Source organism: Bombus impatiens, unplaced genomic scaffold, assembly GCF_000188095.3.
Source record: "Bombus impatiens unplaced genomic scaffold, BIMP_2.2 scf_0463, whole genome shotgun sequence".
NCBI classification, from domain to species: Eukaryota; Metazoa; Arthropoda; class Insecta; order Hymenoptera; family Apidae; genus Bombus; species Bombus impatiens.
The window spans coordinates 445,872-459,403 of record NT_176882.1 but is presented as its reverse complement, the minus strand read 5'-3'; the positions used below and the strand labels follow the sequence as shown (position 1 = coordinate 459,403).

Sequence of the window (13,532 nt, the reverse complement as noted above, 5' to 3'; positions counted from 1 at the left end):
TGTAGTCGATTCGTTTGTTCGTTCGACTAATCGTTCTCGTTGTCGCGCGAACATCGTTCACCTGCAATTAACGACTTCGCGAGTCAATTAAAGAAGGAAAAAGAGCATAGGAATCGGCGTAACCGGACACCGTCATCGGTTAATTATTTTTTTCCTCTCGCACGATCGACACAAATTTCGTTCGTCTTTAGAAAGGGCACGCGAGCCGGCTTATTGAATTTCTCGTCGACAGCACACACTCGATGTTGTTTCAGCGTAGCCAACAGGTTGTCCAGAAGAGAGTCGATCCTGAAATAAGGATCGGGTTTCCTGTATTTTCACCACCTGAGGGAATATCGTATTGCGCGTGGACAGGGTGGTTTGTGCCGGAAACGGAAGCCACGCTTCCATAAAGCACCCACGTTAATATTTCACGCAAATATTCTCTGCGTGGAAAATACATGATAACTTTGCTGGTTTCGCATGTGAGTGCCAATTTCTTACGAAACGTATCGCTGTTGCGTAATTTTTGGCGAGCGTGAATTTGCACCTTCTAGAACTAGGAAATTAAGAAAAGAACAATGTAACGATCGTGAATCGCTTTTTGCAAGATAACTATTGTCTACAGCGCTCAAAAACATCCATCACGGGTGATGGTAAATTAACTGTGAAGCGAGGTGATGTTAAAACGCGAATTAATTCTTCAAGGTTGTAATAAGACGATCGCGAATTTAGAACGAACGATTTAAAATTAAAAATAAAAATAAATCTTGATGATTAAAAAGGTAATTATCTTTTTATCGTCATGATTTCTTGCATTTTTGGCATCGAATACAAAAAATACACACACTTTCAACTTTCTGTAGTTGATGACATTTAAGATATGAAATTTATAGTCCTACGCTTGACGGTTTGTCCAAGTTTCACCTCGTATTACACTGCGAAGCGATTAATTAATTAAAGCGATCGATTCGCCTAAAGATACGGCGTTAAATGTGTTAGATGCTCGTAGGAAACATTCGAAAATGTAAGAAAAATGAACGAAGCACGGATCGGGTAAATAGTAAAAGAAGTACACCGTGTTACGATATCGTAACCGTCAAATTATTATTACTCTCTTACAATATCTGTCTCTTTAATGTTTTCCTTGAGCTATAAACCGTCATTCGTGTTTGTACATGAAAGTATCCAAAAAGTCAAAAGCACTGTTCAACGCTTAGTTTCTTCTCTGTTCTCGCGCTTAATACGGGTTTAAAAAATCTTCGCGTGCGCTTTACCTAAGTATATTACCTCCTACACGTATTATTTCTCATTTTTTTTTTTTTATTTTATTCTCTTGGGGTACCACTATGTGGATTACAATGAACACCGCGGTGCTTTCGACGATCGCTCGACAGGATCGATCAACGCAACGAACGCGAGACGTTGAGCTCCCAATTTTCTTCCCCGTTTGGCAGTGCGAAGCGATAGTTTATCGTTTTCCTTCGTTTTCCTCGATTGTTTTTCCTTCCCGTGTGTTTCGTACTGTCGTTATACATAGTATATGCTGGAAACACAATTGATACAACGAAGTGGCAACTGATTGTCCTTGGTTGTCACGATAGTTTTGTCATCGTATAAAATCCAGCAAATATTTTCGCGATTACGATCGCGCCTCTATACCATTTCCCGGAGCACCGCCAAATTACAGACAATTTATTGCCACTTCATCGGAATCGTGGAAAAATTAGGTCGCTAAAGAAACGATCGGCTCTTCGCACGGATATATCTCGCAATGAACGATCAAGTAAAAGCGATTAGAGTGGGCTTTCCAGTTTTCAATGTTGAAAGACACTGTATTTCGATGGTGCCGATCCCCGGTTCCCTACCGATCAATGACACACGACTGAAATATTATGACGCCTACGTTTATCTCATCTATTTCTTCGCTTTACTCTTTCTTTGCTCCTTTTTTTCTTTACCTTTATTGTACGCACGATGACAGGCGAGACCGTCACACGCGTTCTCTACATAGCCTAGAATTTCAAGTATTAATCGAAACTATGCGCTATTATTCCTCTACTTTTATACAAGAGACAAGCCTTTTCTTCTAACCGAAGCAATATCGCAGCGCTCATGACGAACGTCGAAAAGCGCGTTACGCGTCCAACAGAGGGGAAACCGAACGAAACAACGTGGAACGATCGTGCGCATACCAGGAGTACCTAAACCTCGTGTACGATAAATAGGGAATAGGTGTAGCTCGTTGCGAACAAACGATATGGAAAGGTTTACAAAAGAAACGTCGATACTATATTAGATATACCGATATGGTCTATAAGAAACAATCTCTCCCAACGATCTTTCTTCCTCGTCGTATTTTTACATAGAATTTATAATAAATGCAAACACTATATTCGTAATACGCTATCCCTAGCCGCGCGCTCGACGAAAATTTCGAAACGCGACAATGATCCATATTTACATTGGTAAAACGTCGTTCTTCTTCCTTTCTTCCTGTTAATCTTTCTAATTCTATTACTTTATTTTCGTAATCATCTTTTTTTTTGTACATTTACAAGCCATGTCCAGCTGTATTTTTATGAAGGACGCGCGATTCGCTCTAGCGTTTGCAAGCGCTGCTTCAGAGAGAGCCGTGAAAACTAGAAAGCCGTGTTCGGACAAGTTCTACCTTAACTAGTCGTCGTTTCGTTTCTTTCTCACGTCGACGATGAACGAGGCTCCGAACTCTTTCCTCGTTGTTCATCGAGAAACACAGCGAAATTCGTCCTAATATCGAACATGAACGCACGGTCGTGCAAGCGTTTCGGAATTTCGGCGCGCCGCTTTTCTCGAATGCAGCAATTTCGAAAGAAATTTTGTTTACCTTAGGATCTCGACGACTAGAATTCTGAATCGATATGTTGTCGATGCATAGATAGGACAAATGGATCGTTAGATGACGTGTTGCTCGCTTCTGTTCCGAAACACTGACACGACCAGCGTTCGAAGTGACTCGATTTAACTCTTAAGTACGTTCCATTCATAAAAGTTGATAGTTGTCATAGCGAGATTATTCGTAGCTTCTATTATACGTATTGCTTTTTCATCTGTGCGACTGTTAAAATCCTATCGAAATTGCATGGACGCGTAAACGTGCGAGGAAAACTCACGCGGTGTTCGACAAGTTCGTGATTCACGTGGAAGATCGTACTCAAGGGTTAAATCGTATCGCGCTAGTCAATGATAAACCGATTGGAATGGAGATTTATGTTCAATTTCACGCGTTACATACGTTTTTCTTTTTTTTTACAAACTTATCCACTATGTCTAATGCTTCAAATATATGCGAGTTTGACAGCCGAATCGATGGGAAAAGAATAAGTGATATAATACATTTAACGAACACTTGTCTTTGTCTCCGAGCAATCGTCGTTAATCTTTCTGGTTCTGTTTTCTTATTTTAGAAGAAAAAAAAAGTAAAAGAAAGGAAAAGGAATTGACCGCTAGCGATTTTTATTTTAAACATCGATTAATACCACGTAACCAAATATAAGGAAAAAGAAAATGTAATAAATCCACCTACGATACGTCTCTCTTGTCGTTCTCGTTTCAAATTATTTCACATAATCTTCTTTGTAAAAATACGAGACGTTTATCAGCATTCTTCTTCCCCTCTCTAACTTCCTCCCTTTCTCTCACTCTTTTTCGCCCATCGTTTCTTTCCTCTATGGTCTTTTTTGCCCCAAAGTGTAATCGATTGTGTCTCTTATTTACACAGTGCTAAACAATCTATTATAATTATAGCCGGGTACTCTCTCTCTCTCTCTCTCTCTTTCTCACTCACTCACTCACTCTCTCTCTCTCTCTTTCTCATTAACTCTCACAACCACTCTGTTCTCCTTTATCTTTCATACACATGTACAAAATCCAAAACCGGGAGAACAGCTACGATCGACGACGAACACCGCGTCTTTTGAGACATTCTCTTTTTTGAAACGAACAAGGTGTGCTTCGTAGCTATTCTTCAGGCCGAGTCACTCTTGCTTCCAATACTAATGGATATCTAATTATCTTATGTAAAACTTTACAAGATCCGCTAAAATATACATTTACTGTTTAATGTGTAGAATCGCGCGGGTAAAAGTTACTATCGCTAGCGCGAAGAAAAACTCGATATAAAAAAGAAAAGAAAAGAAATACGAAAGAAATGGGATTAGAAGGGGACAGGTCAAACGAGGAGGGCTATGAATGAATGAATTTCTTTCCCATGAAGGAAGGAAAAGAAGGAGAAAAAAAAATGAAAAAGAGACAAATGTACGAAAATCATTTTTTGAACGACAAACATGGTGGTACGTGAACAGTTATGTCCTTCCCCCTTTCCGTCTTGATGTTTTACCGCCTTTAAGTTCGCGATACATAACTTTCCTCGCTAAATCGCGGGTTTTTTTTTTATCTTTTGATCAAATTAGCGCCACTTAGATCCAATTAATGGACGATGGAAAACAACGAAAATATTTATGCTACGGTAAATCATTGAAAGAACTAGTAAACAAAAAAAATCCGTCAGTCACAGCTTTGAATTTCTTATTCGATTTTCTTTTTTCTTTCCGTTCCACAAAATTATACGATAATTAGACCCTAAACACTAAATGCGGACAGTCTTTTCCGAAGCGAACTATGACGATTACAATCTAAACAGTTGAACAAATTTATTGCGGCAGCTTGAAAAAAAGTCAGATTCCGATATCGGTCTAAATTTTCCGTCACGGTTCACTGCCACGAGATCAAGCGTGATCGAATGGCCGAAAGATTCTCCCGCTGATCCACCCTCGCTAAGCAACCGAACAATTACATCTAATCGTATTAAGTAAACTTAGTAATTTCTACCTAAACAACGTTACGATGACGTTTCTAAACCTAATCAATAATTCGATATTTCTTTACGACTAAATACAGTCCGTCGCATTCCCACATGCTTGACGACAATGCTCTAAAAAAAAAAAAGTAATGCTCGATTCCTAAGAGAAAAAAGAAAACATTACGAACACGAGTTCCCGCACGAGAGAAATTGGTCCCACCCGTGATAATAGCTTTTTTTTTTGGTTATCGAGCTACCTTCCCTAAAGATCTAAACGCGACGAGAGTGGAGCGAGAGGAACGACGATCGAATCGCGATCACGCCACGAAATAAGTCGAATAAACACGAACACAAACATGAACACGAAGAAGAAGACGAGCGCGGGACGAACACGACGAAAAATCAGAAGGAACGAGCAGCACACGTTGTACACGTGTATGGCACTGACGGGAAGATGCCAAAAGCGATAGAGGACAAATGAAAAGTTTAACGGTAACGAGGAAAACGAACCGTGTCGGCGAGAAATGAAAGAGGAAAACGGACAGAATAAGTCGCGCAACAAAACGACATCAATCGACCGCGTCTCTATATAAGGTTCAACGGTGACTCGCTTGTATACATGTATACCTATATACATATACGTTATACGGGATTCAGATTTGCTCCGTCTTACGCTCCGCTGGCAGTGCCTTGGTTTCGCGTCCATCGTCGTCGTCAGACTGGCAGTAAACACGCTCTCTTGATGCACGTTTCGAAAAAAAAAAAAACAAAAAACAGAGAATCCAAAGTATAAACGATTAGAGGGCGACCGGTTAAGCTCGTAAAGGAAACAATAATCCGCGCTAAACTCGAAACTAATAAGATAGAAGCACGATGCTCCGCGAATGAAATAAGGCTCTAAGGGTGTACGACTACCGCAGTATTTAAACGGCTGGCAGTGCGCGATATTTGGCAGTGACGCGTTTCCATTTTCTTCGAGCTCGTATCGTTTCCCATTTTCCACGAGCCAGACCAGCCACCCTCTCGTAATTCACCGCGGCGTTCTTCTCGTTGAACACGCGAGGCGTGTCCCGCCACGAGAATTCCGATCAAAAAGGTGAATCTCTTTCTGGTTTGAAATTCGCAAGCTGATAGGCTGCGCCTCGCCCTTTCGACGAGTTCAATATCCCCGGGATAGAAGTGGTGGCCCGTACCACCAGGCGATTTATCGATAATTTCAACTAACTATTTACACGCTCATCCGCTATCGTCCCGTTTACTGGCACGCGCGAACGTTCCCCAATATACATATACATACGTCGATACTTTTACGAAGGAAACTAACGGGCATCAATAACTATTTTGTCCGGTGGAAAATTCGCGTGCGCACGCGCCTGGAGCAACCGGGACGCCACTTATGCATCCGCGGCAACTAGAGATCTATCGGGTTATAGAGTTAATCGTAATAATAATAGTAAGAATAAATCGACCAATTAGCCTAATGTTCTTAATTACAATCGTATTGTATTGGCAGTGTTTCTTAGCTGGTGTGTGTAGATGTGCTTCTGTCCGTGTGTGTCCCAAGTTTCTCCCTTACATTCCAGTTGTCTTTTCGGACGTTTACAGGCCTTTACGTCTTGCTTATTTTTCTACATTCGATTTCATTTTGTTTTCCGTACTAGCTACACAACACGTCGTCGACACGAATTTTCACCCCTCCACTTGTTACTCCTCTTAATTTACAAGTATTCTCTTTACTCTCTACAATTATGTATATATGTGTACAATGTGCGGCATCACATCCCACGATGTCAGACATCTTCCGCGCGATACGAGAAATATATTTCTACGATCTCGGCGTATCTACACCTATGAAAATAGCGATCCGACACACTTCGTTCCATAAGTCCTCCTTTATTTTTCTTTCGCAGATCCGCGTTCATATTACTCCCTCAACCCTTTAGTAACTCTGTGGGAAATGTAACACAGCCATCGTGTTCTATCTCTATTCAGAGTAGTAACAGTTCTTCGTTACGGTCGTACAGCACGATGCATTCGCTCTCGCTGCCGATTAGCTGGTTCCTTCTATCCGCTTTCTTTCCAGAGATATACATATACTTTTGTCGCTGATATTTCCGACTGGCAATTCCATGATATATCTTCTGCCACGGCTCTGTACAGTCGATCGCAAAGTCTTGGCTCGTTTCTTCAATGTGTTTCCTTGCCATTTTCTCTTGTTCTCTCCTTTTCGGTTCGAATCGGATGAAAAACGTTGCGAAGATGTAAAAACTTGGAAGTGAGAAAGTTTCAAAAAGTACGTACGTAGAACGTACCTGATCGGTCCTCGATAACTTCACGAACGGTGAACGATAGTCGTTATCAAAATGATCGATTATCCGGACATTCCTGCTTTAGTTTATCTCCTTCTTTTCTTTCCTTTCCCTTTTTTCTCTGTTTGTGCCGACTCGGCGACCGGAAGATAAGAACGAGAGGATTAAAATGGAAAGAAACGATTGTTCGATTTTGTCTCGCCACGCAGCGACAGGTTCGCATTGGCATGCTGCACGTAACTTAGCAGGAAGATAAAAATAGGCGACGACGAAGTACACGAGAAGTCGAACACGCTCTAGGCACTAGAATGAGTCAAACTCGTCCTTTCTATGTCTCGAGCGTGCCTCGGGCCTCGACCTTCTTCTTTTTTATTTCGCTTTATTTGTTTGTTTCCTATTTTAATTTCATTTTGTACAATATTTTGTTTCGAAGGGGAAAGGTGGATAAGTCTCGATAGAAACCCCGTTGGCTCATCAGTCGTCCGACTACGTTTTGCCGTTTTAACTTTCGCGTCGACTTTATTTTTTCTTACAATCTCCTCTTTCATTCTCCGTTGAGACCATTTACATTCTTTCCTTGGCTATTGCTTTCTGTTGTCGTCTTTTCGCAAGATTTCGTTATCCGATAACCCAGCACCCACGCGTACACGCCCCCTTTACGTCCCTCTTCTTCCTCTTTATCTTCCTTCTCCTCCTCCTTCTTTTATCTTCACGCATGTCGCACGACAGCGGCCTGTACGAATTTCTACCGAGCTGAAGATCGAGGTAGATATATCTCCTTTTGAAAGTTGGTCGAGGGTCGAGGGCAAGTCGAAGGAGGTCCGCATTTCACGTTTTCCTTCCTCACATCCCTTTTTCTTTTCTTCTGACTTCTCTCGGGGTACTTAAACGGGGCCCGGAAGTGCCAAGGGGCCGGTTGTTAGATATTAATTGATTCCTAAGGCCACCAGAGTGATTATCTCCTTACAATCGTTAACTAACGTCTAACAGTTTGCATTTTTTTTTTCTTCCTACTTCTCCCCACTTTTTTTCTTTTTTTTCTTTTTTCTCGCACGGTTAATGCGTCGCATGAGTCGTAAGTAAAATTCTCGTCTCCATCCTGCGTTATTGTTTCCTTTTTTTGTATTTTTTCATTTTAATTCAACTCCGCCGTCTTTTCATTGGTCTTGCAAGACGGTCAACGATATAAAACGTTTCCACGGTGAGGCACTTTTGAGGCCCAAACCTAGCTCTTCCGAGTCCGACGAGTGTCACCGCTTTTGTATCACAGGCACTCGTGGCAGGAATCGACCCCAACGTCGTTTCATCAAAATTTGGTATCGATAGGCAACAAGAATATCTTTCATCGCTATCCACGACTACTAATATATCACCTAACGATCGTTTCAATTTAGGCTATATAAATTAGAATGTATTACTCTTTCCTTCCCCTGTGGGTACTCTTAGCTACATTCTTAATGTTTGTCTGTTATTCGTCTCCCTCTTTTTTATTGTTCTGGCTCGCGATACAAGCTCATAGAGCTCACAGATTCACAGATTCGTTCTATAATAATGCAGTATCTTTCTCGGACATCGGTTCGTTTTTGCATGGACACGTTTGCATATCCATCTATACTCATATCGTGCGTTTCCTCTTGCAGTCAGAGGACGTCTTACCCGAATCCTCTTCTCGACACGTTCAGGTTCCGATTAATCTCGTCAGGCTCCATCTTCCCAGACCAGAAAGCATAACTGTCCTGATACAGGACTCGTCGATATTCGTTTTCTGGCTTATTCGTCGCTACTTCATTACGCTTGTTCTCGAACACCACGATCGGCATTATCACGAGTTCTTGACCGGTTTCCGGCGTTGCTTTACTCGCGTTAGTGGCGGCATGCCGCCATTTACCGCCGAATATAGAGCCAAACTTACTTCTTCCGGGTGAGACGACGCCACTTTTCGTATTTCGACGTTTTTCGTACTTTGTACTTCGGACTCTAGTACCCATTCGTCTGGCTCGCTAATGGAAAATAAAAGGATTATAATACTTTACGATAGTTAGTGTGTATAAGCGGAAGGAAACGTCTAAACTACTTACATGTCTGGAGGATACCACCGTAACAGGACTCTAGTTTTTCCGTCCATTTCTACTCTTCGGGCTAATATCTACAAAAAAAAAAATTATTCGATTAAAATTATTTAAATAGAATTATTTGAATTAAAAAATAATTTGGTCGATGAATCGCCAAAGACGGTCTATTTCTATCCGACGTACTTGACTAGTTAGGGCCATCGAATTTCCTGGTGTCTCCGCGAGACGACCTTGCGTCCTCGACTTTGCTAGTTGAAGTAACCTGTGCTGAAGACCCTCCATCACCCCGGAGTCGAAGTAATCGAAGAGTCTCGCTGTGGACGAAAAAGCGAACAGTGACGAAAACCGTAAAGAAAAGGTCGCGAAGACTGAGAAAACGTAAAAGACGATGTTTACCTGACCAAGGTTGTCGCCTGTATCGAAGTCTCTTCCCGTTTCTTCTGACCAGTTTTCCTCCGCTCTCGCAGCTTCGTCTGGCGTTGTTGTTGCTGGTTTCCGGTTGATTAAAGTGTCCGTTCACGTGCCTTTCGAGAGCGGTCTGTAAAAGGATTCGCCAATTAGAATCTAAAACGTGGCCACTTCCCAGGGAAAGCGTGGTCCCCGTGGTCCATAGAGAAGGATCATCTTCGGTTATTCAAAAATTTTGTATCCAAAAGTAAATTCAATTTTCGAGATATCGCAGAGGTGCTTTGAGATCGATGTTCATGAAGGGATGAAAGTACAAGTACGAAGGACCGATCGTACCGTGCAAAGACAGACAAATCTGGGTACGTCGGTAACCAGAATAACGAAAAGTACGATTCGTTTCACGAAACACAACACGACGAAAGACGAAAGAGAAAGCAAGATAAAGACAAATCCAACCAGAGATTGCCGCGGGTGAACAGTTTTTAAAAACTGTCCCTGGAAAGTGCCCGCCTTTTGAAGACAGCGTCAACCATGTACGTACGCACGAACACACGTGGTAACGGTTAAGACAAAAGAAGACAGATTTCTTCAAGACACACAGACTGATCGACCGAGGTGTGAATTGATGGAAAATCAGTAGATCGAAACTCGAACCAAGCGTCTACGTAAAAATATTTTCTTTGGATCTTAACCGGCACAGATTCGCTTGCGTTCTACATACATCGGTAACAAGAGGGAGTACGGTATTATTGAGATCGCGCCGCTTTCAGGATCAGCAACGAATACGTAGTCCCTCGTTTAGATACAGTATACATTACCCAACGTCAGCAACATCGAGTGACAACGACATAGAAAAAAAAAACATCTCAGCATCTGCACTTGATCTGTACTTGAACGTTTGATCGTTGAACGCTTGATAAACAGGAAAAACAAGTTTCATTAGTTTTCGCGATATTCGAAATCGGCTTAAATTTAACATTATGAAATTCACCGTATACGATGACGGAAATAGGTTCTGGGATTCCTTGATACACAGGAGAAAAGGCAAAGTTAGAACAATCGACGACGATTAGAAACGATAAGAGTACCCGAGGAAACAAAAAGCATCGAGTTTACGGCGATTTTCGTGGAGACTTTTTATTTTCAATCTGGTCTCGAGACGAACGAAGCGTGAATGTCGATCGCAACAACGATTATGTTAGTAGCGACGACGCTATAAGAACAAAAGAAGCTTGCACGAAGCAAATTTTAATTTTGTACCATCGAAGTACACCAGTCGGCGGTACACTTACGGTCGACCTACCTTCGATCGCATTTTTGCCAGATAGGCAGAAACACAGCGAAATATTTATATTTACGATCGATGTATGGTCGATACACAGATGAATGAAAAGTTTCGAATATCCGTCGTAACAAGGATTCTCTTGTTGGCACATTGCTACGACGAGAATGAAACAAGTTATTTAGCACGAGCAAATTTCAAGTTTTTATCGTCGAAGCAAACCAGTCGACGTACATTCATGATCGACTTACCTTGGATCACGTTTTTTACCAGATGAACACAAATACAACGAAAGGGCTTACGTTTGCGATCGACTCTTTTTCTATCGCTTTTTTTGGCCAGAAACACAATGAAAAGCAAATAATTAATACGGCGTGAAGCGCATGAATGGAAAAGGAGAAAGAGCGCAGGATACAATGAAATTCACCAACATCCTTCGCGTATGAAAGAGATCGCTTCCATTGGTCGTCCAAATGAAAAAGGCGATGCTTGCGGCAACCATCGAATACGAGGCATTACCTGAGAGCTGAATCTGCTGCCACAGCCGTCGACTATACACCGGAAGGGCTTGTTGCCTCCGTGAGACAACACGTGTCGTTCCAGCCACCTTCGCGAACAGGAACTCCTCCCTTGCACCTTGCAGCCTTGCCATTGGCAGACGAAATTATCACCTCCGGTTTGCGTGTTGATGTGCGCTACCTGAAACGTAGCAGTTTGTCGATGAATAACATTTCCGAGCCAAGGACCGTAGCACGGCACGGTGTCGCACGATGTTGCAACGAAATTATATCCAGCGGATACTCGGTAGCCATGTAGGTATTGCAATATCGATTACGCGACAAAAAACATGGACGAAAAATAACAAAAAAGAAAAAAAATTGGGACTCGACGTTTCGTGTGCTGTACACGGAGTGACGACAATGTAACAGAAAAGTGCGAAACGCGATACACGAGCTTCGCTAATTCCTGTGTACGGTCAAGTTACTCATGGAACCGATCGATCGGATAAAAACGCTCTGCCTGCGGATGTTCTTCCTGATTCGAGCCGGCACCCATATAGCGGGATATTATAAAAATGTCGTACCTGTAGATGTTCGAGTAGTTCTCCGCTCGATTCGAAGCTCTCCTCGCACTTGTCCCATCGACAGACTCCGCTATCCGTGGCCTGTTGTCTGTCTTTCTCCGGTTCTCTGGCAGGAAATCGTATGGTGGTCGGCGCAGAGAGTATCGGCGATAGGGGTGGTTTCAATTCGCTGCTCCTCGAATCTTCCTCTTCTTCCTCCACGTCGTCCTCGTCCGCTGGACTCACCTGTCTCTCCTTGCTATCGTCGGTGTCCTCCGGAACGGACAACCTCGTTAATGGATCCTGGCTACTTTGAGATCTCAGCGAGCCCAGGATGCTTCCGCAACCGTTCGTCAGGTTGTTGTTCTCGTTCACGTGCGGCTTCGACAGAATGCAACCTTTGAAGTCGAGAGTCGTGGCGTCGCTGCTGAGAGCAGGAGCCGGGGTCGAAGGTGGCGAGCTACTTTTCGCGTTCGAAGTTGCTTCCGACGTCAACCTATTTCGTAACAACATATTTAAAATTCAGACTGTGTTAAGCAACATCGTTACTTCTATCTTCGTTGCCTGGATCCTCTCGTTAACGAAAACAACCGAAACTGATACGTACGTACGGTCACTATGAAAAGATTGCAGACGAGTAATACAAGAGAGATACTATTTTCTGTGAACCGTGCACCGTATACCAAGAGTATCAAAATACGCAACGATCTAGACGAACAGAGGATTAAGCGTTGCTCGAAAAATTCGGCACGCTTGGAAGAGTACAATTGGCCTACCTGAGGGACGAGATTTTACAGCTCGGTATGTTCTTCAGTACGTCATTCGAGATGGGTAGGCTGGGCACCGGCTTCGTCAACTTCTTGTCCATCTTACCGTTGGCCCTAGGTACGATCACCGGCGGTGGTTTCTTCGTAGGTGGCGGAGACATTGTCAGAGATCTTACTTCCCAATCGTTGCTCGAGTTCGTTCTCCCGTTTGGCGATACAGTACCTAGATACTTGGCTAGTCCGCTTTTGTTCCTTTGCACCGTCGCTGGCCTCCGAAATTCCGACGAACTCTTCGCAACCAGCACCGACATGGTTTCGCTGTTCTTCTTGATCTATCGACACATATCGCAACACGCATGGATTAACGACGAAACCTTCGACTCCAATTTTCTAACAATTTCAAGACTATGTATCGTAATGAGCTCGACAAGTGTACGTCCCTATCGGACGTTGAAACACATTCTCATCGAAGACATGGCTCACGCCCAAAATCTTCCATTATGCGTATTTCAAGGACAGTTGGTTCTCGATATCGGATATCGCAGAAATTGTATTACAGGTATCGGACACGATAAAAAATTTAAAGAACAGATCTCGTTACCTTGGGTTGCTGAGGTTTGATCTGAGTTTTGAAGTATTCGGTGATCTTGCCCTGGGACTCGTGATGATGATGGGCGGCGTTAGACTTGCTGGTAGATTTGATGGTGCCTCGGAAGGTCGGGTCCGCGGCCCCGGACCTCGGGAGGGTGCCAGCTTCGGGCTCGCCTTTCAGCCTCTTGTAGGTCGAGCACGCGGTGGCTGCCAGTGGCGGG

General features: G+C 43.0%; 1 protein-coding gene across 1 annotated transcript in view; it reads right to left on the bottom strand.

Moving 5' to 3' along the window:
• Positions 1-1,061: 1,061 nt before the first annotated feature.
• The window catches only part of LOC100743267, a 153,454-nt gene continuing 140,983 nt past the window's right edge, over positions 1,062-13,532 (bottom strand). Inside the window, exons 3-10 of the mRNA XM_012387253.3 lie at positions 13,322-13,532; positions 12,730-13,052; positions 11,975-12,449; positions 11,410-11,589; positions 9,597-9,738; positions 9,384-9,514; positions 9,207-9,274; positions 1,062-9,128 (exon numbers count right to left, since the gene is read on the bottom strand). The exon at positions 13,322-13,532 is cut by the window's right edge and continues 3 nt beyond it. Of these exons, the coding sequence (XP_012242676.1) occupies positions 8,951-9,128; positions 9,207-9,274; positions 9,384-9,514; positions 9,597-9,738; positions 11,410-11,589; positions 11,975-12,449; positions 12,730-13,052; positions 13,322-13,532 (1,708 nt within the window). The 3' untranslated portion in view covers positions 1,062-8,950. The remainder of the gene's footprint in view (positions 9,129-9,206; positions 9,275-9,383; positions 9,515-9,596; positions 9,739-11,409; positions 11,590-11,974; positions 12,450-12,729; positions 13,053-13,321) is intronic.